Source organism: Ictidomys tridecemlineatus, chromosome 15, assembly GCF_052094955.1.
Source record: "Ictidomys tridecemlineatus isolate mIctTri1 chromosome 15, mIctTri1.hap1, whole genome shotgun sequence".
NCBI lineage: Eukaryota > Metazoa > Chordata > Mammalia > Rodentia > Sciuridae > Ictidomys > Ictidomys tridecemlineatus.
In genome coordinates this window covers 10,013,633-10,040,928 of record NC_135491.1, presented here as the reverse complement: position 1 = coordinate 10,040,928, position 27,296 = coordinate 10,013,633, and the positions used below count along the sequence as shown (strand labels likewise).

Below are 27,296 nucleotides of genomic sequence, written 5' to 3'. Positions count from 1 at the left end.
CCATCACTACAGTGGATACAGAGGGAATGAGCCCATCCAAGACAACAATGCCAGCTATCAACCATCATGTAAAATATTTAGTACAATGTTTTAGGTGCCACCACAATTCCTGAATAAATGCTACTGGATGAGTCTCCTGCCATGGTTCTTTTAATTTGACAGAGAACCAGGGTGCAACTGGTCTTTTGAGAATCATAACAATTTGTCTTGAGCTTTGCATGTGGCTCAATTGACACTTTGCTGTAACACATAGTTTACACACTTAACATGATATATAATGTATGAGGCATTATATTCTATTTGAATGGGTCCCTATAATAAAACAGGGATTTAAAACACAGGCTGTGATATATAATTACTTTTGAAAACTGATATTTAAATAAGTAACATTTTAGAACCAATCATAATGTTAGTCACCATTCCATATCTGAAATGCCTCCTGAGTCAAACCCACCCTCCATATAGTGTCCTGAACTGGCCCCAAATCCATTCTCATGGTTGGAGATGCATCCACCATGGCCAGCAGACTATTCCTAATGCTCCCAACTGCACAGGTCCTTCTCATTTCTGGGTCACATTGTAAAACTCTGTGATAAGCTCTATTTTAATTTATAAAGGGTTAAAGTTAATGAAGACATTAATAAACATCTGTAACTGTTGTCTCCTACGTGTGAAGATTCGTTACCTGATGAAAAGCTACAAAATATTTTTTTCCTGTCTGTTTTATGTATGCATGCGTACCTGTGTATTGTACATCATGGGTCTACATATGTGCTTATGTCTATATTATGTACCTGGTATCAAATTTGACCTATAGATATATGAGTGCTCTTAAATTTAATGAATGGATACAAATCCCTTTCAGTTCACATGACTTATATAAAACTTTAATAAAAAGGATCAATCTAAATTGGTAAGAGTAAAGATGCCTTTAAAATGACTAACTCATGCATTTTTCCAGGTGACCAAGTTACCAAAAGCTTGGGTTTTGTCCCCTATGCATTGAAGGGGACACAATTTTAAGAAAGGGGAGAAGGAAGGTTCATTGCTTTGATCAAGGAAAGGCATAGAAGATTCCAGTCCTAGAGGCTATAATTCTATGTTCAGGAAGGAAAAAAAGATTTTTAAAAAAGCTAATCAAGGGATCCATCTGGGTGTTTCCAGTGGAGAATTGTGATGCCCTTGTTAATTTGTAAGACTACTATTTCTTTGGGTAGGTGCTTGGCCTGGGATGAGAAAGGGATGGTCCTGTTTCCTGGCCTCCAGGTTGGGGAGGGAAAGGGAGAAAAGAAAGAAAAAAGTGTCCACTTTAAAATAAAACTCAAATTGTTAATTTCTAGAAAATATCTAGAATGTAATATTCATTACTTTAGAATTTTTCTTCAGGAGAGAAAATATGGCTTATACTGTTAACTAGATTTGTCTGATACCTTAGTTTTCATGAGTAACCTAAGTTGAAATGGGTAAATAAATTTTAACAAAATGGAATAAATCTTTCTAAATCTGTTTGTTAAAGGAGACATCTGATTAATTTGCAAAGTTAAAATATTAAAACATCAACTAAATATAAATTTAAATACCCTTGGCTTCTTTTTTTTTAAAGAGAGAGAGAGGGGAGAGAGAGAGAGAGAGAGAGAGAGAGAGAGAGAGAGAGAGAGAGAGAGAGAGAGAGAGAGAGAGAGAACCATTTCCTAGCAGATAAATACAAAGGAGCGAATGCTGACACCAAATTTGTTACTGTTTGATGTTTACCAGAAGAGCTGGGGACCACCTTCTGTACTCTTTGACAATCAAATATTTAACTCCTTCATGTCTGGTGGTGGAGTTTTTGACCTTAGTTTGGTCCTCTACAGAACTGTCATGGTGGCCATCCTATTTTGGGGGGGGGGCTTCACCAACAAGTAAATCCCATGTGAACATGGGCATTGGGGTCAGCAGCTGGTCAGAGGTTACTTTAGTTTTCCTGTGCTACTGAAGGAATCTTTCTTCCCAGACAAATGGAGATGTCTCATGTCGCGACCCCCTTGCCCGCAAGGAAGACGCGACTTAGGAATTTTTTTTTAGCAGTTTATTTAGGCCCTTGATATTTTTCTAATAATTTTTAAAATAATTTTTGGATGCCCCTCCCAGCCTTAATAAAGCACCGTGAACCCCAATGCGAAGCTGTCACGTGGACCCTTCTCACAGGGTGCTAGAAAACGACACGCCAACTTTCTCTGATAAGGAGCTGACAATAAGCCAACTCTCTCTGATATGGAGTTGTCCTTCACAGACCACAGCGGAGCCAGCGCCATCATGTAATGGCGACCACAGTCCGCAGGAATGGCTCACCACAGTCTCACAGTCATAATTTTTTAGCTTCACACCAACCTCTGTGGACTCTGTCCAGAGTTATTCCCATTAATCCTTTAATTTTGATATATTGTGCAATTAGCTCATTTGCTTCTGTTTATTTTCTACAAATTAACCACCACTCTTTGCTTTCTCAGCCACTTTAAAAGTATTAAAGAACACTGTGACCTTGACATATATTCACTGCTCATTTCTAGCTCCTACCTAACAATTCCTTTCAACCCAGTGCTGTTAGTGTAGCACTGCTTCTCAGCCTGACCCCAGGGGCCCGAGATCATCCTGCTGTGGGTTAGGAACATCAATCCTGGACTGGAAAAAAACCAAACAAACCAGGAGAGCTCCTGGGGCTGTAGAGAAATGGGCAAGGAGGACATGGCCTCTGTCCTGCCTTGGGTCCTCTTTTTGACTGTGGGAATAAAACTGAAGTTTGTCCCCTATGCATTGAAGGGGACACAATTTTAAGAAAGGGGAGAAGGAAGGTTTGAGAATGGGGCTCAGTTTGATGCTTCTGCTGGCAGGTGGGTCTGTATGGTCTGCAGGCCTCACTGATTTCTTTGGGATTCCTGTCTCATGAATTCAAAGAATGCAATCCATGGATGGTAGCATAGGGCAAAAGTGAAAGGAGTAAGACTTGTTTGAGTAACAGGAGAAAAGATGGGGTTCCCATGATGTGATGGAGAAGCAGGAGGGAGATTTTTTCCACTTGGGTAATTTCCACTTGGGTCCACTCCCAATTCATTTCCCCACCACTTAGAGAGCTCATCATAAATAGATAGATAGACAGACAGACAGACAGACAGACAGACAGACTGGGAGGTTGTAGCTCAGAGGTGAAGTGATCTTAGGTTAAATCCCAAGTAAATCTCCATCCAAAGAATAATTTAAAGTTAACAATTAAAAATGAGTAAATTATATTTAACATAAATGGGATCAATTTTCATAAATGTTTGTTAGAGGATACATCTAATTAATTGACAAAGCTAAGGTACTAAAACATCATATGCTAAATATAAATTTAAGTACTCTTGGCCTCTTGAATTCCATAAGGTAACATATATTTGGGTCTTTTAAATGTGTTTTTTTTCAATTGGTAAATGGAAAGCAGTTTAAGATTGCTTTGTTTCTGAGTGTTAACTAAAAGTGAGGTTACTAAGAGTTAAGATTCTAAAAAGTGTAATTCTATATGCAAAGATTAAAAAAGCATCACCCATGTTTCAATTAAAGTTACTATAAAAAGTATAAAGTATTTCATCTTATTGAAAAGGAATAATTTTGCCTAAATTCAGAAATTTCATAAGAATTGTTCAGGACATAATTTAAGGGTCTAAAACATTGATCTGCTCTTCTCCAGCAAAATAATTTTCTTGTGTCTGTTAGGTTTTATTACTTAGGGAACCTAAATCTTAAAGGAATTAGGGTTTGTATCTGTTTTAAAGCCTTTTAAGTAATTACTTCAAAAGTGGTTAAATAAAAAATTATTATTTTAGGTTAAAACAATATAATTGATATATGCAACTAGAGATATGTATGCATCTGAGAATCAAATATGTTTGTCTAAGACTTGTCTAAAAGTTATATAAAAGTTGAAAAAGTGAAAGTTTGCAGGCAAGGTAACCAATAAGTGCTCTTTTTTATATATGTATATGACATAAAAGGGCCATGTTGCCAGGTTTTTAAATCTGGCTTATATCTATTTGTCTTGACTAAGTCTATTTCTGATCATAAACACTGTTTCCTAAATGGATAAGAGTTTTAAAGCTATCCTTTGATTTTTTTTTTTTTGGTGTGTGTGTGGGGGGAAACCGGGGATTGAACTCAGGGACACTCAATCACTGAGCCACATCCCTAGTCCTATTTTGTGTTTTATCATCAGGGTCTCATTGAGTTGCTTAGTGCTTCACTTTTGCTGAGGCTGGTTTTGCTCTCGCCACCCTCCTGCCTCAGCCTCATGACCTGCTGGGATTACAGGTGTGCACCACTGTGCCTGGCTATTCTTTGATTTTTAATAGTCCTTCTAACATATGCAAATCTGTGATCATTGTTACCATAGACTATGGATTCTAAATTTTACTTTAAAAGTTAAACTTAGTTGTGTAAGAACTTCTGTGTAATTGTGATGCTAATCATTACTGACTTCTTTGTATATTAAAATATTCATGTTCTTCAAGTATAATCACTTTTTAAAATGTAAAGCTTAGGAGAGTATTTTACCAAGTTGATGTTCTCCAAACTAAAATAGTCTATAGCAATAGTCTCCTTCAGATTTATATATAAGTAAAAAATTTATTGGCATTTACTTATGTCATTTAATGTTTTGTAACTGGATAAAGCTAACCTGTTATCAATAAGTTATATATACAATTTTGTGTTACTTTTTACACTGGGATGGAAATTTAAATGTGTTTTTGGAAGGTAATAAGGACAGTCTAATTTGTTTAAAGGTTGATAATGTGGAACATGAAAACATTTTGCCACTTTTTTTCACAAAAAGGAAGAGCTTTTTTATCCTTTTTGGTTAATTCATGTTTCAGATGTAATGTTGTATTATGGTAACTGATATTCAGATAGTACTCAGGAAAAAATATGTAAGAACTTTGTTGAATGATATTTTTTAAAAGAAGTGAAGATCAGCTTCAGAAATAAAATACTTTAAAGTTTGTCAAGAGGCCAGCCCCAATTGTGTACTTAAGTAAAGATTTGGGTAAATTGTAAAATATATTTAGGCCTATAAATAATTTCAAAAATTGTAAAGCTTGTAGGTAATTTAGTTTATAAATATATGAGTCTTTGTATGTGCTAAATAGATACTAAATATACATTAATGTTCATTTTGTATTTACCTTGTAAAACTTTGGAACTGTTGCCTGTTAATTGTTTTGCAGAAGTACTAACAGAACAACTGAGTTAATTTAAGACACTAAGTCATCACCTACAGGACAGATAAGTTATAAGACTGACTTCCAGTACTAATACTGACTCCAAATGAATGAAAGGGATAACTATAAAATTATAGACATTAAATTTAAAACCCAGTACTCACACTTTAAGACTAGTGAAATTGGCTTGCTGGGCATTAAAAACCAAAACTTGGAAACCAAAGACAAGGAAATAAAAGGGCCAAGTAAAGAGCAGCTAACATTTTGGCCCTTGCCCTCTAAGGTCAACCAAGACCCATGGAATGGTAGAACCTCTCTCTGGGCCCTGAAACTCTGGTGAGTCACTCTATCTGCTTCTCAGGGAGATTGAGAGGGCCCTAGAAAACAGGGAGCCAACCAGTGCACCTTCTGCAAAGAGGAGGGTCATTGGCGAAGGAAATATCCCTGATGCTTCAAAAGGAAGCCACATATGTTTAGCAAGACCTGGACTCATCCTGACAGATGGCACAACTGGCAGAGGAATACTAAAGAAGCTAAGATTTTCTCACATGTCCCCAAGAGTGATATATGAGGAAGCTCAGCTGACTCTAACAGTAGATAAGAACAAGTTCAGTTGTGACCAGCTTGGAAAGAATAACCTGTAGGAAAAGAATAACCAAAGCACAATCATACATGAACATTAAAAGGAGAGACAATATTTTTTAATGTAACTTAAGATGTACACTTATGTCATCTCTACCAAAAGTAAATAAAACTGGAGGCAAAAAAGGAAAGGGTCTTTTTAGGAGTGCCTAATAATAATGATCAGAAAGGACTCTAGGGTCACAAGTTTGTCCTTATTTTAGAGACTGGCTGAAATACTAATTGCTTTTGTGTTAATTATATACAAAAAGTATGCTTTGCTGTCTTGTTTAATGTTGTCCTGGTATTATCCCTGGAATATGTATGCCTTGTCCTGTAAGGAAAATAAGAGGAGACACAGAGACAAGATACAGAGGCAGGAAAGATGGTGGATCATCCAAGCGGCCATGTTTATTCATATCAAAAGGTTACTTTAGGTCATTAGGGTCATAATACATTATTGTATGGTGTTCCTTTATTCTCAGGAGCTGAATGTCTGAAATCAAGGTCCAGATTGATGACTCTAGCACAACGCCTCTTCATGAAGAACATCACCATAGCAACTAGATGCCACACCTGTATTAGTTACCTTACTTGCTTCTAGGAGAAATTGCCAAGCATTTCAAGCATGGGAAACAGAGTGTCTGTTACCCACCAGGAGTTCGCTCACCAGAGGAATGCTTCCTCTGTTTCCATGGCCAGAATCCCTACAGTGTCCAGTCATCTGCCAAGTACCACCATGGATATCTAAACTGCTGTGATGCTGAATGCCCTTAACTGTCCACACCCCACCTGTCAGAAAGCAAGGACATCAATCCCTACCCCCAACTTTGCTCTCTCTCAGCAGGAAACAGCTTGGAGATGTCAGAGCCCATCTTTCCATGGAAATGAAATATAGAAATTGATGCTGGGAAATGTAATAGTGGTCCACCTCATGCTTTGAATATAGTCCTTGCTGCTCTGTCTCTGGGACTCTTAAAATGGGCATTTCCCTCATGCTCTTCTTCCTCTCTTCTTCCCTAACCCTCAGGGGAAAAAGTTTACTTTCTTCCTATCCTAGGCTCAGTTGTCAGCCTTTGAGCCTACAACCACCACAGGAACCAAGTAATTCAGACTTCATCAATGGCACCAGAAGATCTAAGAAATGACCATTTCCCAAATTAACAAGTAAATCACCCCACCCCCAGGGGAAACCTGAAATATAGCCTTTGTTGGGAGTTGCCCAGGCTCCAAAGACTAACTCCCCCCCCCCCAAGAAGAGCTGTCCAATGGTGAGCCCTGCTGACTCACATGATCCTTACCCACCAATCAGAAAGCACCCATGCCAACTGTCAAACCATTAAACTGTTAAACTGACATAACTGTCAAACCACCCCTGGCTCTATAAATATGCAGAGCTGTTCCTCAATAAACGGGAATTTTCTCCAACAGTGAGTTTTGTTCATTCTTTCAGCCTTTGACTTACTTCTTCTAAAACCCCATTCCTCATCATGGGTAGAACCGCAGCCTCTGGGACAGGAGTCCCTGTGTTTCACCACTGCTAACGAAGCAATAAAACTTCTTTCCTCCCTTTCCCCCCAAATCTGTGTCTTTATTATTTAATTGGCCTCAATTAAGCTTTCAGTCACAATGGGGTTGAGTTATCATGAGATCTTGAGCGTCCTCTGGCCCTGGGGAGTGACAGGGTCCCCAACATCTATGGATATGACCCTAACTGATGCAGCCCAGGCTTCCACCTGAAGAGCTATGGATTTACCAGAGGTGGCAGACTTGTCCCCAGACAGTGACAAGCCAGACTCAGCTGCTGTGGCAGGGAGATGCAGAGGCAGCTGCTTTGGGAATTTTTACATGGTTTTCTGTCTCAGGAATTCGATGGTTTCCAGGAGAAAAAACACAGGACTGACAGATGTGAAATAAGGGTTATTACTCACATAGGAAACAGCATCGGCAGTCCCCAAGGAGAGGGCCTCAGCCTGGGTCCAGGGGGAAGCAAGTGGGAAACCAGACAGATGGCTTTGGCTATGTCCTGGTAAGGCAAGGGGTTGGGTGAGTGTTGCTGCCTGTGAACTGGGGCTTAAGGGCTTTGATCTTCCTCCACAGTCAAGAGAAGGATCTTGAGGTTTGCCTAGCTGGGCAGGCAAGACAAAGCTGAAAGACACACATCCACTCAGCTTCCTTTCTCTGTAAGCTCTGAGCCCTGAGAGCTATGTGTCTCTGTCTCGCCCTCTGAGCCTTGTCTTTTTGAATACTCTGTCCCTAACTAATTGTGTCTCTGCTCACTTCACACCTTCTATCACCCCTGGGTGTAGATCCTTAAAAGCCAGGATTCAATGTTCCAGACCCAGTTCTGCTGCTACTCTAATATCTAGTGCTTTGGATAGTTCATTATCAAGACCACTGTAGTTTGCTGCATAAAGAGCCTGCTTCTTCCCTAAATTTCTTTGGAGGTCTTGTTGTCCTTCCATGGATGTCATCTTGCGGGGTGCCACAGGTAACTCTCCTTATCAAGACAAGCATTTTGACAGAAAGTTACTAGCCAGGACAATAAAGAGATGGCACAGATCTCCTTAACAGCTGGACATAAATGCTGCCAGAGTAGGGTGTGTGGTGACTGAAGTGATTTTACTCATCTCACTCCCTGGCAGTGTGAGAAACAGGCTCACCTGTCCAAGGCCAAAGAATGGACTAAGAGAAAAAAAGGTATAAAGAAAGTAAGGCGTTTACTGACAATCTCGAAAGACCTGGCATCTGGATAAGCAGGCAAACCTAGAGCAGTTACTGCGTGGGCTCTCTCTCGTCCAGTGAGGAGGTCCACGGAACAGGGTAGAGGAGACTGTGGCTTCCAACATGGGACAAAAGGTCTGAGTCTTTAACCCATGGGGACAAAAGCGACAAAATAATGCTGACTTGTACAGGGACTCCAATATAAATATTAAAGTAAGTTTAGTGAGTTTGGAATTTCTCTCCAGATGTTAAGCATGCTTAGGATTGCAGAGTATTATGGGCAGAATTGTAGAAAGTAAGTGAATTAGACAGAAGGAAAATCTGTGAAATTAAAATTTTAAATATTGGGGTATAATTCTAGAGACTCTAAATAAATTTAAGAGTTATTAAGATGATTAATGGGCTGTGTTGTTGAGTTGAGTCCTCTCCATGGAAAAAGCGCTTTTATGGAGTTTTTAAAAATTGTTTTTGTGAATCTTTATAAAAGACTTTTGTGGGGTTTGCGTACTAGAAGTTTGTGCTAGGAGAGTGAGAAAAAGGGAGAGAAAATGTTGTGGTGTTTACCTGGAGAGAAGCACATTTCAATTTTCTATTGTTTTTGTGAATACACCTATGGGGTGTATAACTAGACCTGCAGCCAGCAGAGTTTTTTAGCCCTTAAATGACTTGACCTAAATGCTGCTGAACGCAGACTTCCTTAATGTGTGATGGTAATGCTGGCATCTGACTTTTAAAGCACCCATGTTCTATGAGAAAAAGTAAAACAAGAGAAAACAAGCTGCTACTACAGGTCGCAGAGACAAAACAAGCCGCTACCCGCCATAGGATCTTGGTCAGGCAGGGGGAAATGTAAACAAAACCAAACAAAATGCAATGGACTAGGAAAACTCAGGGAACTTTTGCTGCAGATAATGGGCAAGGGACTCCAGGTGGTTTGTGTCACCATGGTAACCATGTAATGCCTCTCCAGATGTGCAGGCTCCTGGTCCCACCTCCCGCATTTTCTTTGGGCTTCCAATTGGTTCTTCCACAGTCACTCAGCCACTAACCTGTACTTCCTGTTTCAGACCTGCTAGAGCTACTCAGAGCCTGTATTTTTGAGAATGGTCACTTGTAAATGCTAACAGAAGATATCTTTTTCAGACAAAATTTAATTTCCCAGGTTCTTCATTGCAGCCCTAAATTTAAAGTTAGTTTTGAGTTAAATAACCTGACTTTTCTCTATAGTTATGTTACTAAATAATATTCTATTGATGAGAAATATCAAACATGCTTCTTTGTATTTTTCATTTTGGAGGTTATGGGGTTGCATTTGCTTGCCACAGGAACAAAAGTCGGCAATGTTCCTATGATGAACAAAAAATCCTTATTCTTATTCCTGACTATATAATTACAAGAAATAAATATGTATACATAGGGATCTAATTTCAGTCACATCAAGTGATGTCACATACCATGGTGACTCCTAATTAAACATAAATTAAAATGGATCCAAGTATTTTAAAAACCACGTGGTTACATAAAGTTAATACAATTATAAGTTATGTCCTTAATATATATTTTTCTAGATATTTAGATAACCTATAGCTTTTAATCCATAAAATAATTAATATAGGTTGAATTGTTTAGTTAATATATATTTGTCTAATTGTTTTTCTTCCACAGAAAACTCATAATTTTACACATATGTTTATCTGATATTCTTTCAGTTACACATATTTGAGATAATTGTATTTACTATAAATTTGCTTTTAAGAGAAAATACAATCTTAAAGTAGTTCTAATTCTCAAGTTATTGTACAAACTTATAAGATGATAAACAAAAATAATTCTGTCTGCAGAAATAGCTAAGGACTTTAACTATATTTTCATTGATAATTCTTTTTATCAAAGTACAATAATTTGTTTAAAATATAAGGTTTTTAGAAATTGTTCCAAAGTATAACTAGGAAAAAATCTAAAAAATATAGATGCTTCAACAGAGAGGAAGCACACATTGGGGATCCAAAAAAGAAGAAAAAAAAATCATCTCTGGGTAAGACAAGGTCTTTATATTCTAAATTTTAATGATAAAAATATTTTTCTAATAGAAAGATCTTTATATCATTATCTAACCAGATGATCTAAAAAATTAGAACAAGTAAAAAAGAGATTTATATATACTGGAATAACGATAAAAATTTTAACTGATTAATTCAAGGATATTTCAGGCTATTTTCCTAATTTGACTATACTGATGTGAGCTAAGAATTTGTCCATATTTTAACATGATAAAAACCTATTAAAATGTTAAGTTTATTTCTTTTAAAAAGGGTCTTTATTGCCTAATGATTCTTGCTGTTTAAAACCAAGATTAATTTTGGTAAATAAATTCACATCGTTGATTAAACACTAAGTATATTAAACTGCTAACTTAGATCCCAATGTTGACAATTGTCCTTGGAGACCAAATTTGATTGATTCAAAGACACTGTTGATTCTTACATTTTGTTTGTTTCATAATTATAAAATTTGGGAAAACATTTTATTAGGACTAAGGTTCTCCAAATTAAAATCATATGTTAATTTTGAGCAATAAAGATTACAAACTTTAAAATTTCATTGATATTATATAAGTTATCTGGCTGGACCTATTGTCCATAAAAAATATGGTAAGATTTATATACTGCTCCCTACACTGAGAAATAACCTTAATCATATTTTTTAAAGACAATTGAAAGATATCTCTTTAAAGGATAATATTCTAAATATAGAGATATTTTGAGACCTTCTCAAAAAGAGATTGAGGGTTCTTTCTAAATTATTAGAGTGGATTAACTAGTCTATATTGAAAAAGTACAATAATCAAATAAAGGTGAATCTATTATCATTTAAATACTTGTACTATAATATATAACTCAAACTGATGATACTATGGCTTACCCCAAGCCTTTACTCAATTTTATTAAATAAAGAAAAGGGGGAATGCAGGACCCCAGAGACACACACTAGATTTTACAAAATATTTTAAATTTTTTTCTTAAATTGTAATATTGAGAGTCTTAATGTCACTAAAAACAATTCAGTAAATTAAATCAGCTATCAAAGGAGAGTTTAAACCAGTCATCATGATAATGACTGAGAAACCTGGCTCAGGAAAGTAAATTTCCAGCTATGAGTTTATAAACATGCAGCTTCACAAACTTGTCAAGTAAATAAAAATTATAAAAAGACTTGTATGGACCCATTTCCCAGGTCCACCTTTAATGTACATTACAGTGTGGACTAGAGGGTCCACTCATATAACTATATTAATTGTACTCACTGTAATGGTCAATTATATATTTATTCTGTGGTAAACAGACTGTCTGGAAGTATCTTTTGAGAAAAAGATAGTGTTGGAATAACGGATTCTTCCTCATTTTTATGGATGGTGACTATGGACCAGATGTGAGTAACACCAATTAAGGGCCAGTTCTGTATGAGGGATCTCCTCTTCATCTGTCCCTCTCAGCTTTGTCTCTTTATTACTGTTTGTCTGTCTATGGCCTGTCTCCTTCCTTCCTGAACGCATCCCCACCAGCCCAGGGCTGTGAGCTGGGCCCTCCATGGAGAAGAAACCTGAGTTTGCTGATCCCAGGGTAAATGCTGGTGTGGAGGCCACGGGGGGCGTTATCTATCAGGAGACAGAGAGCCCTCTTGGGGACGAAGCCATGCACACTCCACATCACCCTGTTTGGCCCCGGAGAATGGCTGGTTAGTCAATGACGGGTAAGATTCCTCAAGGGAAGGACAACCTAAGACAGGCACAGTCACAGAGGGGCCATCAGGATAAAGCTTGGGGGCCAACAGAGGTGAGGCACAGAACCTCACACCCCCCACTGGTGCAAAGGCCTAATTCTTCTCCCCTTCTGAGAGAGGTCTCCTGCCCCATGGCTGCTTTGCTCCCCACACCCAGCTCAGATCAGAACCCTAGTGGCAGAGACCTAGTCAACAGCGACAGCCTGCTCCCCACAGCAGGAGACAAATGCAGCTACAGGGATGGGCCATGTCTAGGGCTTTTCTCTTTCTTGGCTCTTTCCCCTTTTTTTCTGTGCTTTTCCCTTTTCCTTTCTTCTCTCATCAAGGTTCTCCTTCAGCAACAAATTTAATAAAAGGGGAGGAGATGTTGGAATCACTTCCAGTTACAACTGGCAGCTACAAGCAGCTTGGAGTGCTGGCGGAATCCGCATTCCTTCAGGCCTGACAGGAACAGCTGCAGGATGGGGTGCTCTGCTCTAGGAGCTGTCCATGAAACCACATCCTCCGCACTGTGGTTGGCATTGACAACTACCAGGCCAGGAAACCGAGTCAGGGGCTGCAGGGCATGAAATCCCTGACTCAGTAAGCCCCTTCTCTTGGGGACAAAGACCCTTCCAGATTGCTTTCCACCACGACAGCAATCTTTAGAGTTTCCTCACGGTGCGGTTACATTAGGCAGAAGATGATTGGCCAATGGATATTGTCTTGCTTATGTATGATTGACAGGCACGTCCCACTCGAACCCTGTAACAGTTGTGTGCATTCCAAAAAGAAACTGAGCTACTGGACGACGACTTGAGATTTGTCACCAGTCAGTTCCCACCTGCTCCTGGAGTCTGTGTGTTGATTCTGCATGTCTCTACCCGCGCCCCCCGGCCTGCGACTAAGTTAGCCAAGCAACTAATTGACCACACCAGTGACAGGAACGTATGCAAGACAGCATATGAGAAGCCTAAACCAGCCAATTATGCTGGTCTTTAATGATACAGTATATATGAACAATTGTCAGAAAGATTATTAAAATAGATTTTCCAAGAGTATTTACATTATGACAGACCTAATAGACTCCTTAAATGTGAGAATTAAGAAAAAAAGATGATAAATATCTTGTAATCTATAAAATACAACTTATTGTATCATTAGTTTATTGCCAGCTAATATTTCAGAGCTATGATATGCTGAGGTTAATATTCAGGCTTTAAAACAGGTATATGTCAATTAACCAGACCTAAGCAAACTGCTGGTTTCATAATCCCTAAAGTGACTACTTTAAATATTATTCCTTGCTTATTCAATTGCAGCCTTTGTGGCTATACCTTAAAACTTACAATGTATGGATTTTCTTAATGTTTGACTTAAATTACTTCCAAAATCCTTCATGGTCAGATAAGTGCTGATGGAAGGATGAGAACTAAGTTATAATGCTCTAGAAGACAATGTAATAAATGATATGAATGAGCCCTCTGCTAATGAAAATGTCTGTGTTACTATGGCCAAATGCAATGCCTCCCAATAAAATTGGAAAAAGATTAAGAATCTTCTGATGGGTGTTTGATGAAGTAATAATAATGACCTGGATCTTCCAAGTTGATTGTGCTATTAAAATGGTATGTTTTCTACTGATTCCTTTTGTGTTTCAATAGCAGATCATGATGACCTCGGACCAAGAATCCGTGACTAAAGGATAAAATTTCCCAGTTATATATTTTTATATATTAAGAAAGGGGGAATATGTGGGAGACCAACCTTGCACATGATGAGTTAACTCTCATGCTGGGTGATGGGGCATCAGGCACCCATGCTGCTAGACTGCCCCGCTCTTCTAGGGTTTGAGTGACTGTGTCTTCTTGCCTGGGTGTGTCTTCCTACAGCCCCAGGGGTGGAGCTATGCTCACCTGTTCCTTTGGGATATTACCCCTTGGCCCTATTTGGGATAGAATGCTCCATGGAAACACCTTTTGTGTGTCCCCTTCTCTTACTGTGCCCTTGGGTGTGGCCTACCCAGGTGTCAATCAACCTGCTGACAGTGGACATCATGAAGACAGACTCAGCCCCTTGCCTCATTTGAATAGCTTCTCCTCAGTAAAAGGGGTCAGAACGTACTCTTGCTCTCTCTCTTCCTATGGACCCTTAAGGTCAGAGGAGCCATCACAGCAACCCCCCCCAAAAAGGTATTTCTGTCTCTTGTGTGGTTATTTTGTGCAGCCCAATTAGCCTAGTTCCCCTGGAGTGACCCTGAGTGTTTCAGTCTCCAGCAACCCAGCACACAGGAGTGACCCTGACAGCTATAGACACAGTGAGGTGCTGTAAATGCCTCCTCAAGCCTGAAATTACAATTACACACTCCTCAGGACTATTATTGAGGCTCCTTGGGCCTTAGTGTTTCTAGGGCATTCTTTGTGAGCCTTAAGGAGAGAGTATGCAGTGCTCCATGTACTTGTCCCCACATGTTACAATCAGCCTTTTATTACCTAGAGCACAAGGTCCTTCTGCTGGTTCCTCTTTGGCTGAATACTATGGGTGTGTACAGTCTTCCTGAACGTTGCCTATGTTTTTTTGTCTCCTATTTGGTTATTTAAAGAAATGTACTTTAGTTAGCTGGGCATGGTAGAGTACACCTGTAATCCCGGTGGCTCAGGAGGCTTTGACAGGAGGATTGCAAGTTCAAGGCCAGTCTCAACAATTTAGGGGAGGCCCTAAGCAACTTAGTAAGACACTGTCTCAAAAAAAAAAATTGAAAATAAAAAAAGGGTTGGGAATGTAGGTCAGGGGTAAAATATCACTGGATTCAATCCCCAGTACCAAAAACGAAATAAAAATAAATTTTAAAAATGTACCTTTGGCTGTGTCCACATTCATTTGTTCTCTAGTGGTGGGAGGAGCCTTTGGGGATTGAGTGTGTTCGGGCATTATGAAGTTTATCTTTTTTTTTGGTTAGGCTGCCTCTTTCCCCTCACCTCCTGTTTGTCAAGAGGCTGTGAATCTGCCACACTCAGGTGTTAACTGCTGGTAACCATTTGTTCTATTTCCTCTTTGGCTGATTTTTTATATCCTAGGTGATTTTACATTAAAGGCTAAATACTTCATACTGAAAATGGATCACTCGACTTTCTATTTCTCACAATTTCCCACTTTTTCTTTTTATACACTTTACTCTCATTTTAATGTTTGTTCCTGCACCCTGTGGTATTGCCACCCATCCTAGCCATATTAATGTTTTGAGGTAGGAACTGCTCAAGGTAATGCATTCACCCCCTTTTCAACAGCTTGGGTAGCTGTCCCAGGGGTCAGGAGCACTTGGTAGGATCCTTTCCAGATCATATGAAGCTTATATTTTTTCCAGGACTTGATTAAAACAGAGTTATGGGCTGGGGATTTGGCTCAAGCGGTAGCGCGCTCGCCTGGCATGCGTGCGGCCCGAGTTCGATCCTCAGCACCACATACCAACAAAGATGTTGTGTCCGCCGAGAACTAAAAAAATAAATATTAAAAATTCTCTCCCTCTATCTCTCTCTCTCCTCTCCCACTCTCTCTTTAAAAAAAATAAAATAAAATAAAACAGAGTTATCAGGCTGGAAGTGTAGGATGGTGGACCCCAAAGGAGGAGTCTGAGCGAAGAGTCCCTTTACCCTGAGGGACGATACATTGGAGGATATGGCCAGAATATATTCTCTTACAAATTGGTCTTTAATTTCCATGGTAGGGAATTCTGCAGTTTTCCCCTGGTAATGAAGGCCATATAACAGCTCATAATAAATATTAGGGCTAGAATATCAAACCAGGACAACAACAACAACAACAACAACAACAACAACAAAAAACCAAAGGAAAAAACAAACAAACAAACACAGATCAAGTTTCCCTAGGTAGGAAGTTAGGTAGATTTGTAGGTTTCAAAATGATTCAGAACAAATGTGACTCTGACAGTTTTTTGTGAGATTTATCAGGCACTCCTTATGAAACCCTTCCTTTTTTACTTACTTTTGGCAGGACAGACACAAACGTACATCTCAAGTCACGTTAAAAGAACATGGGCTGGGCACAGTGGCACATGCCTGTAATCCCAGTGACTTGGGAGGCTGAGACAGGAGATTCAAAAGTTTAAAGCCAGTGAGAAACTTAGGCCCTAAGCAACTTAGTAGGACCCTGTCTCAAAGTGAAAAATAAAAAAATAAAAAAGGGGCTGGGGATGTGGCTCAGGGTTTAGGCACCCCTGAGTTCAATCCCCAGTACCAAAAAACAAACAAACAACAAAAGACTCCCCCGCTTTTTTTTTTTATGTCCACATATGGCTGAGCTTCGGTTATACTCTCTTGCCAGGTGTTTAAGACCAAATTGGCCAAAACTGACCTTTTTCCTATCTGTTATGAGTCAGCTGAGATTTGTCAGGGATCATTCTTGGGAACTTGTGAGAAGATTCTTGGCTCCTTTAGGTTTCTCTTTCCAGTTGTGCCATCTGCTAGGATAGGTCAGTGTCTTGCTGCCCACATGTAGCTTCCCTTGGAAGCATCAGGGACCTTTCCCTCTGCAATGACCCTCCTCTATTTAGAATGTTCACCTTTGGAGTCCTGTTCTCCAGGGTCTTCATAGTCACCCTGATCAGGAAGTTGGGTGACTCACTGGAATTGCAGGGCCCTTAGAGGGCTCCCATCATTCCCTGAATCTTGGCTGATCTTAGAAGGCAAGAGACAAAATATTGTCTACTTTTTCCTATTTTACTTCCTTGACTTTGGTCTTCAGCTTTTGGTTTTAAACATCCAGCAGGCCAGTTTCACCAGTCTTGAAGTTAGGAGCACTAGGTTTACACTTCAATGTCTATAATTTTATAGTAACCCTTTCCATTTAATTGAGGTAAGTATTAGTACGGGAAGTCAGTCTTATATCCTGTCTGTCCTATAGGTGATGGCTTAATATCTCAAATTAACTCAGGTTGTTCTATTAGAATCAGTATTTATGCAAAATGCTAACAGGCAACAATTATAAAGTTCTGTAAGGAAAATCCAAAATGAAATGAAGAAGAGCAAAAAACATTCAGTTTGTGTTATATTGCTCACATGTTATATTTCATTCCTGTGTGTATTTTTAACTCTAGAACCAAGCTGAAGTCCATTTTTTCTTCTGCATATGAATGCCAATGTGAATCCAAGAAATATGCTACTGGTACTACCTACTACCTAGTGGTTACCAGTAGAAAACAATCATACAATAGAGAAATCCAGCAAAGTTGTCTTTGAAGAAATATTGATACAGTTAAAAGTGAATTCGGGGGCACTGAGGGGCAACAGAATATTTTTGAGCCCTTGGCTCAGAGGATGGTAGAGAAAAAAATAAGTATAATTTTCAGATAACATGAACATATTGGGATTATGTACTTTCATTGTTCTAGGGGCTCAATGAAGAAAATTCCCATCTCTGTCAAATGACTCTGATCTTGCAGGTTGATTTATCAGCCTCAAATGAGTGAGGCCCAGATGTCTCTTAATTTTATCCAACTCAATGTCCATCCACTTTTCCACCTTATAAGATTCAGTTGCATGTTTTTTTCCCCCTGTTCATCTTTCCCAAGATGAATTAAGGACAACTCTCTTCTATACCAAAATATTGCACTTATAGAATTCCTCCCACTCTGTGCCTGGACCTGTGCTGGATGACATTCTGGGTTTTCAGCCCCTCAATACCTTTGTGTAGATATGACTCATACTGCCATTGTATGGTGGAAGCTCTCAGGTTATCTGTTGCATAAGCCACTCCAAACACAGTGGCTGGACATAGCAACAGTAGCATTGTCATCATCTCTCACAGTTCTGAGGACTCAGCTGAGCCACCTGGTTCTCACTTGGGGTCTCCCATCACTGCAGAGACATGGTGGCTGAGGCTGGTACCACCAAAGGTCATTCAGTCACTCTCATGTCTGGCACATTTTCAGGGTTAGGGGTATATATTAGCCCATCAAATGACTGTCAAATACACCACAGGGACCATTAGCTTGTGTCAACCCCTCCATTTATTTTTATTTTGAGACAGAGTCTTGCCAAATTGTCTAGGATCTCACTTAACCTTGTAGCTGGCCTCAAACCTGCACTCCTCCTGCCTCAGCCTACTGAATCCCTGGAATTATAGGGCGCACAAATGAGCTTGTCTCTTATACTGAATTTTGTAGACCGAGCTACACAGGTCCTCTGGTCCCATGTGTCCATCACAGTCCTTTCAGTACAAATGTCTTTGTAACGATAATGAATGATGCCTGATAACAGACATTTATTTTATTTTGACCCTGGATGGTTCCAAAGAAACAGTATTGAGATAAGATCGCTCGAGGTCAATTGGCCACAAAGAGAGGCTAAGATCTGTTGTCAAACTTTCTCCAACACCTTCAAGAACTTGGACTAACAAGTTCAACATAAACCATCAGGATCCTACTATCCAGAGGCAACAATGGACCCTTCACACTAACCGATTGGTCTGTCCCCGCGGCACCCCTCCCCCAAGTTTCCATAAATGTTATAGTGTCATTCAACCTGGAGGTCAAGGGAAGTTTAAAACACACCAAACAGCCATAGATCACTACTGTCACCCACGCGCACCACGAAGGTGCTCTGGGGAGTGAGGCGAAGGCCCGGAGTCCGCAGGCGCCTGCAGCAGAGCTCGCGGGGGGCTTGGCTGCCCAGATTCTGATGCTCTCACGTAAAGAAATTGCTACGGCCGCGGTGGAGGCGAGACAAGTGCTGCGCTTGCCCCCGGGGGCGTCAGCCCACGGTGTTTCCGGACTCCAAAACCGAGCCTGAAGGGTTGAATCCACTGCTGCGCACCGGGTTTTATAGCCGCGCAGGTCACTTAGGTGCAACCGCCTGGTGGATAGGAGACAGCATGAGCCTGACTGAGAGACACACCTGTGAGGATCTGGGCGTGCCTGTGCTCCAGTCCGACACCAGTCTCCAGGTCGCAACCTGCGCTTTGGACATGTCTGCACCTGGGTAAATGGCAGCCCTCCATCAGGAGCGGTTGAGCAGCCCAGCTGAGGGTCGAGAACTGCTGGCTGGAAATATCAGACAACGGAGACGCACTTACCCTCATCAAAGGAAGGTCAGATGAAAGATATCTCTAGAAATTTAAAGCCCAACGGTGGGAGAGAATCAGCTTTAAGTATCTGCAAAGCCCAGAGAGTGACACCATTTTGCTACTGACCAGGAAGAACCTTCTTGCCTCCTGGAGCCCCTTCCTGAGTTGCAACCACAGTAGGATCAGAAACCACATCCCCAAACTAGGGAAGCTTCATAAAAGTTCCTGGTGGGGAAAAAAGTAAGAGGTGCCACATCCTTCCTGTGTCGGGGGTTTCTACTCGGCTGCAGGCCAGGACATGGAAAGAGAGAGAAAGTATAACTTTGTAATGATAATGTAGGCTCATGCTAATGAAATGAATGCTAATGAGAATGTAATACCAATGAAAATGTAATGCTAATGAATGATAATAAGTACATTATTATGTTCATTTTATGTACTTTTGAACATTTTTTAATTGATCATGAGAAGATATTAAATAAAAGTGACCAGAAAATTTCATGAGATCTGACCTAACTTTCATCATCACAAATTTAAAATGAAGGTGTAAAAGCAAAAACTGCTTTGTATTTCTATCCCCAAAGTCATGCTTTGTCATCAAGATGATCCTATTTAAGTATGATAATGATTTTGCTTCTCTTTTCACAAAGCATTTTAGTCCTTCCGTCCAAATCTTTCTATCTTTACAAATGAGCTAAAAGTTCCTTTCAGAAAAAAATTTGTCAAGACCCTGTGAGCCAAGACCTAAGAATTTTAGGTGGAGAGGGGTATGGTAGAGTGTGGTCCAGGTTTTAGTCTTCCATCATGAAAGTCACCAGCCCTCCTTTGGGACCTTGAAGCCCCTAACCTCCCACTTCTAAGATTCACATCAAATCCTTGTTTTAGGAACCAGCAAGGAAGGGAGACAAAGAAATAAAGAGTAGAGCCAAGTGCACACCTGTAATCCCAGCAGCTCAGAGGCTGAGACAGGAGGACTGCAAATCCAGTTCAGCCTCAGAAATTTAGTGAGGTCTAAGCAATTTAGCAAGGCCTTGTATCTAAATAAAAAATAAAAAGGGGGCTGGGGTTGTGGCTTAGAGGTAGAGCGCTCACCAGCATGTGTGAGGCCTTGGGTTCGATCCTCAGCACCACATGAAAATAAAATAAAGATATTGTGTTCACTTATAACTAAAAAATAAATATTTAAAAAAATATATAAAAGGGCTGCAGATGTGGCTAAGTGCTAAAGTGTCTTTTTGAGTTCAATACCTGGAAAACAAAACCAAACAACCAAAAAAACAGTACAGATCTGGTAAATTTAGACCCACAATTGCGGGGGGGAAAAATCAAGAAAAAATCATCCTTTTCAAGTAAGTGCAAAAGGCCTTCAATGTTTCCCTCTAATCTCTCTCTTGTCTCTCTGGCTCCCTTTCCATCCTCAAGCTATGGCCTTTGTTCTTCATTCCTGTGATCTTGTTTGTTTTGCTGCTGACCATAAGAATGGACTCAAAAATGGGATCCTCTAAATGCAAGATAAGAGGATGCTGGCACAGCTAACCAGCCCCACTTAGTGCTGGATGTCTGATTCAAGATGCTAGGAAAAGCTGATCTCTGTGCCTGGTTTCTGACCTGATCTGACCTTCATCTAAAATATCCTATATCTAGCTAGGTGGGAGGAGCACACCTATAATCCTAGCTACTGGGAATGGCAGGAGGATTTTAAGTTTGAGGCCATAGCAACTTAGTGAGACCCTGACTCAAAAATAAATTTAAAAATTTAAAAGGACTGGGGATGTAGCTCAGTGCTAAAGCAACACTGGGTTCAATTCCTAGTACTAAGTAAACAAACAAGCACCTTGTACTTTCACAGAAACTCAAGTAAAGGGAAGACATTGAGATATTAATCTGCCCCCCATCTGTGTTGCTAGCACCCTTAATAAAAGCTTGCGTTCTTTTTCCCCAATTCTCATCTCTCAGACATTGTCTTTCGATGTGATGGGCTTCCAAACCTGAGTTTAGTATTGTAAGTAGGCCAAATGTAGCATTATATTTGCCTTTGTATTGCTTTATTTTGAATTCCATCATAATGAAAGATGATACTCAGAGAATGTGGTCTCTAGAGACTTGAATGTAGGTATTCTGCTGCCGCAGTCTGGTTGGGCACAACTCAGGAGCCACTTGTCAAAAGAAACAAACTTTATTTTTAGAACAGAAGCCAAACCACACAACTCTTCAGGAAAACCTTCAGAGCCCAACTGCCACCACTGGCTTCCCACAAGCCTCTCCACCTCCCCTACTCCTCCTGCTCTTAAGGCCAATTGGCTGAGTTGTGTGGGCGGAGTCAAAAAAGTCCCCCAATGAGCAGCTCCGTGGTCTGATAGGGCGGGGAAACACCCAATGAGCATCACCGCAGAGGAGCCAATCACGTGGCAGCTAGAAGTTTGCTGGGGCTGCTGTGAGCCAATTATCAGCTGGCAGCTGGAAGTTTGCTGGGGCCCCTTGGGGTGTGGCTCTCAACACTCTGCCTGCCCCTGAATTTCAGAGCCAGCCTGACCCATTCCTCCTCCTAAGGTGCCACAGGAAGGAAGCCTCACACTCAGTTCTTTCCTGGGTAGGAGGGTTGCACTTTCCTGAATGGCCACAAGATGGCGCCCTAGCCTTTTAGATCTCAAAGAGGAACTTCAATATTTTGCCAAAAATGTTTCATCTTCCTAATTGATTTTAGTTTTCAGGCAGAATGAGAACAACTGAATTAATGTGTAGCTTTGACAGATATTGATGATTGTTGGATTGGATTGATTTTTCACTAGGGGCTCGTAAATGGTGATCTAAGTCCATAGTTTTTTCTGTTTTTGTTAACATCGAGTTTTCAATAAAGAAAACCTTCTCTCATTAAATATTTGCTTTTCCCCAGGTACATTTTGTACAGGAAAGGCATGTATAATGCTTAACTCCTTATTTTATTTAACTTTCATCAGAATAATGTGTTGGTTCCTTCTCTTTCACCATGGAGAGCAGTGAGTTCTGTTCTTGTATTGTTATAAACTCTGTGAACTTTAACTTAATGGATTTAAAAAAATAGTTGTAGATGAACACAACACCTTTATTTTATTATTTTTATGTGGTGCTGAGGATCAAACTACAGCCTCACCTGTGCTAGGCAAGCACTTTACCACTGAGACACAGCCCCAACCCAACTTAATTGATCTTGTGTTGGTTTCCTATGGCCGCTTGTGACAAAGTTCCATAAAACTAGTGGCTTTAAAACAACAGAAATTTGTTGTCTCCCAGTTCTGGAGGGCAGTGGTCTGAAACCACTTTCACTGGACTGAGGTCAAGACATTGTCAGGGCTGGGCTCCCTCCAGAGACACTGGGGGACTCTGTGCCTCTTCCAGCTTCTGGTGTCTGCTGACATTCTTTGGCTTATGACCATCTCACTGCCATCTCTGCCTGTGGTCACACTGTCCTTTCCTCTTCTGTGTCTCATTTCTCTGATTCTGAATCAGGATACTTGGGATTACATTTAGGGCCCACCCTGATAAGCCAGGAAAATCTCACCTCAAGATCCTTAATTTATCAGACCCATAAGTGCCTTGTTGCCATATCAGCTAAGAGTCAGTTTCCAGGGAAAAGGACGGGGATATCTTTTGTGTGTGTGTGTGTGTGGGGGGACACTTTCAGCCTACCACAGATCCATTCATTGCATTTATTCTTTGTGATGTAGATAATGTCTCGTCTTTGGCCAGTAGGAACCCTTCATGTTGAAATGACCCAGGAGTCTGAGGCCAGCTTGGGCAACAGACCTTGTAACCCTTTATATACAATATTTTCATAGTCCCAGAGTCAGAGTGGAAAAGGGGGTTCCATTCAGAGAGGTTCAGTTTCTATCCCTGTTCTTCCTCCTTTTCCACGGGTAATCAATCCTCCTCCCCCTGCTTTTCTTATGGTGCTGGGGATTGAACCCAGGGCCCCACATTTCCTAGGCAAGTGCTCTATCATGGCTGCATCCCCAGCCAGTCCTTCCCTATTTTTAATCTTTTTTGAAAATATGGGCATATCTATAATTTGTAATTACCTTCTTTTACAAAAAGGGACTTGTGGGACCCACTGTTCTGCCCTGATTTACACTGTATCCTGGTGACCACCTGGGAGCAGAAGACAAGTCTTCCTCCAATTCCTTTCCACAGTTGTTGGCACTCTGACTGGAAGTACAACAGAAATTCAGCTAGTTTTGTTGATGGGCATTTTGATTATTTCTACTCTTTCACTGTTATTAAAAGTCGAGCCACAACACAGAGCCTTATGTATACTTCATTTTCTCAAGGAAGCGTTTTGATCATGTAGTGACCTGATCAGATTTGCATTCCATAGAATCCTCTGGTGAAGACCTTAAACTATACTACAGAGCAATAGTAACAAAAACAGCATGGTATTGGTATCAAACAGGCTGGTAGACCAATGGTACAGAATAGAGGACACAGAGACTAACCCACAAAATTACAATTATCTTATATTAGACAAAAGTGCCAAAAACATGCATTGGAGAAAAGATAGCCTTTTCAACAAATGGTGCTGGGGAAATTGGAAATCCATATGCAACAAAACCCTATCTCTCACCATGCATAAAACTCAACTCAAAGTGGATCAAGGACCTAGGAATTAAACCAGAGACTCTGCGTCTAATAGAAGGAAAAGTAGGCCCTAATCTTCATCATGTTGGATTGGACCCCAACTTCCTTAATAAGGCTCCTATAACACAAGAATTAAAAACAAGAATCAATAAATGGATTAGATTCAAAGTAAAAAGTTTCTTCTCAGCAAAAGAAACAATCTGTGAAGTGAATAGAGAGCCTACATCCTGGGAGCAAATTTTTACCCCTCACACATCAGATAGAGCACTAATCTCTAGGGTATACAAAGAACTCAAAAAGCTAAGTACCAAAAACAAACAAACAAACAAAAAAACCAAAACCAAAAAAAAAAAAAACAACCCACAAATAACCCAATCAGTAAATGGGCTGAGGACCTGAACAGACACTTCTCAGAAGAGGATACAATCAATTAACAAACATATGAAAAAATTCCCATCTCTAGCAACCAGAGTATACTTTAAGATATCATTTCACTCCAGTCAGAATGGCAGCTATTACGAAAACAAACAACAATAAGTGTTGGTGAGGATGTGGGGAAAAGGTACACTCATACACTGCTGGTGGGACTGCAAATTGGTGCAGCCAATATGGAAAGCAGTATGGAGATTCCTTGGAAATCTGGGAATGGAACCACCATTTGACCCAGCTATCCCTCTCCTCGGACTATACTCAAACGACTTTAAAAACAGCATACTACATGGACACAGCAACATCAATGTTTATAGCAGCACAATTCACAATAGCTAAACTGTGGAGCCAACCTAGATGCCCTTCAGTGGATGAATGGACTAAAAAATGCATCATATATACACAATGGAATTTTACTCAGCAATGAAAGAGAATAAAATCATGGCATTTGCAGGTAAATGGATGGCATTGGAGAAGATAATGCTAAGTGAAGTTAGCCAATCCCCGCCCCCAAAACAAATGCCAAATGTTTTCTCTGATATAAGGAGCCTGACTCTTAATGGAGTAGGGAGGGGGAGCATGGGAGGAATAGATGGACTCTAGATAGGGCAGAGGGGTGGGAGGTAAAGGGAGGGGGCAGGGGATTAGCAAGGATGGTGGAATGTAATGGACATCATTATCCAAAGTACATGTATGAAGACACCATTGGGTGTCAATACACTTTATATACAACCAGAGATATGTGAAAAAATTGTGCCGTGTCTGTCTAATAAGAATTGTAACACATTCTGCTGTCATTTATTTTAAAAATCAATAAAAAATGAAATTAAATTTAAAAAAAGAATCCTCTGGTGAGAGACAGAGGGAAGACCTGGCTGGGAAGGTCCTGGAGGCCAGAGTAAGGACTCAGGGCCAGGCTTTCAGGGTGTAGAGATGGCCAGAGGGATGAAATCTTTAAAAATCAGAACGCAATCGCCGTGTCCCCACCCCTCACGGGTGTGTGTGTGTGAGAGATGGGATCGTGCCAGTCTCATAGGATGAATGAGGGTGATGTGATTGTGCCCTTCCCCGGCGGAGATAACCACCTTAACCACTCCACAGGGTGGGGGTGGGGGCAGCTGGGACTGATGGGATCCCGTTCCTACTTGGTGGGGAGGTGAAAGGTTGGCCATGCCCAGCCCCGGTGGAGAAGCAGGATTGGAGGGGCCGTGCGCCTTCAGCCCTCGCCACTTGCTCCCCGCAGGGTGTCTCGCCTGGCATCTGAGAAGCGGGAGCTGGAAGCACAGCTGGGCCCGTCTCGTGAGGAGGCAATGTGCAGGCTGGTGCATGGCCTGGAGCTAGAGCTGTGGCAAGAGCACCCCAATATGGGAGGCCATTCTTGCACGTGATTGAGTTACCTCCCGGGCTGGGTGAGAGGCCTCAGACACTTCTTGGGTTGGAGGGCTTGTTTGTGTGGAGGTGTGCCTGACTACAGCCCTCGAAGATCCAATTGTCTCACCTGACCTTGGGACACTGCCCCCCCTTAATCTTCATTGGATTAAGTCCAATAAAAGTCCTCTCTCTGGACTGTTCTCACTCTCCTGCTAGCCTCTTCAGTAAACCTTGCTACTTTAATAGATAGCTAGAGGCTGGGGGTCAAGAAGCCATCTTGGAGCTGGTTTAAAGGTAATTGGAGTCTGTGTCTTTAATTTAAACTCCCTTAGGCTTTCCCACATAGGGAACCTGCACATATATCATCTGTGCTGGCTGCGGACTAAATTTGGCACCCTGAATGTGAGGCACATGGGTTAAATCCTCTGGATTGAGAAGCACGCTATATAAATTTAGTGGATTCTGACAAATTTGTATGGTCACAGAGGTAGCAGACAGTTTTTGGAGCTGGGGACGTTAAAGATTAATAATAGGAAATTCAACTTCTACAGATAAGGATATGTATTTAACTATTTTAGAGACAATAATTAATCAGAAGGGAAAGCAGGTCAAAAGGACCCAATTATTACAGTTTTTAAAGATGGTTGGCGAATTTTGTCCATGGTTTTGTGATCAAGATTTACCAGATATTCGTACTTGGGAGAGATTAGGAAGAAAGTTACATAAAGTTTGCCTTTCTGATGAATTGCCTAACAGTGCTGTTGATAATATTCAAAAGGTTTGGATTTCATTAGGGATTTGCCTTTTTGATGACCTGGGTCAAAGTCCTTGGACCCCTGGAAGATCTATTAAAGGGTATTCAGAGAGCGATCAAATCTATACAAATGGGAAAACTGCCTGAGGCTAAAAGAATCTCTTTTCCTTTACTGAGGTTGAAAGCAGAATTGAATTCCCATCAGGTGGAAAAACCTTGGAGCCAGACCCCAAACTGAGATATTAACTCCACCAGAACCAGACCAGACCAGATTAGTTGGGAGGAAAACCATAGAGAGGAAGCCTCTGGAGGGGTAGATAATCCCCCTCAGAGAGAGGAAAGTCGAGAGGAAATTCATAGAGAGGTAGAGAGTCCTCCTCCTCCTTGAGGCTCTGGGAAACAAAGCCAAGATGGCGGCGAGGAAGGACACATGGATGAGTCTCAGTCTGAGGGAGATGAGTCAGACAGTGAAATCCAGGAATTACCAGGAAATTTTAACAGATTACATCTAGCAGGACCTGCTCTGGCCATTCAACTTTGGCTGCTTCCAGTTAGGAGGACAAATTTTAACAGGTACTCTGAGCTCACAATGACCTTTCTCATGCCGTTATTACAATGTGGATTTAGGAAGGCTCAGGAGGCCGTGGAAGACATTAGTGGATTTCAGTTTTTCCCAGTTTTTGAACAGGTTAACGACCACGACTAGTGTGTCTGTCCAT

The 27,296-nt window shown here is 40.7% G+C and overlaps 1 protein-coding gene across 1 annotated transcript in view; it reads left to right on the top strand.

Moving 5' to 3' along the window:
- Window positions 1–25,840, top strand: part of LOC101969006 (insulin growth factor-like family member 4) — a 38,092-nt gene extending 12,252 nt beyond the window's left edge. Inside the window, exon 4 of the mRNA XM_078033335.1 lies at window positions 25,696–25,840. Coding sequence (XP_077889461.1) covers window positions 25,696–25,840 — 145 coding nt within the window. The remainder of the gene's footprint in view (window positions 1–25,695) is intronic.
- The last annotated feature ends 1,456 nt before the right edge of the window (window positions 25,841–27,296 follow it).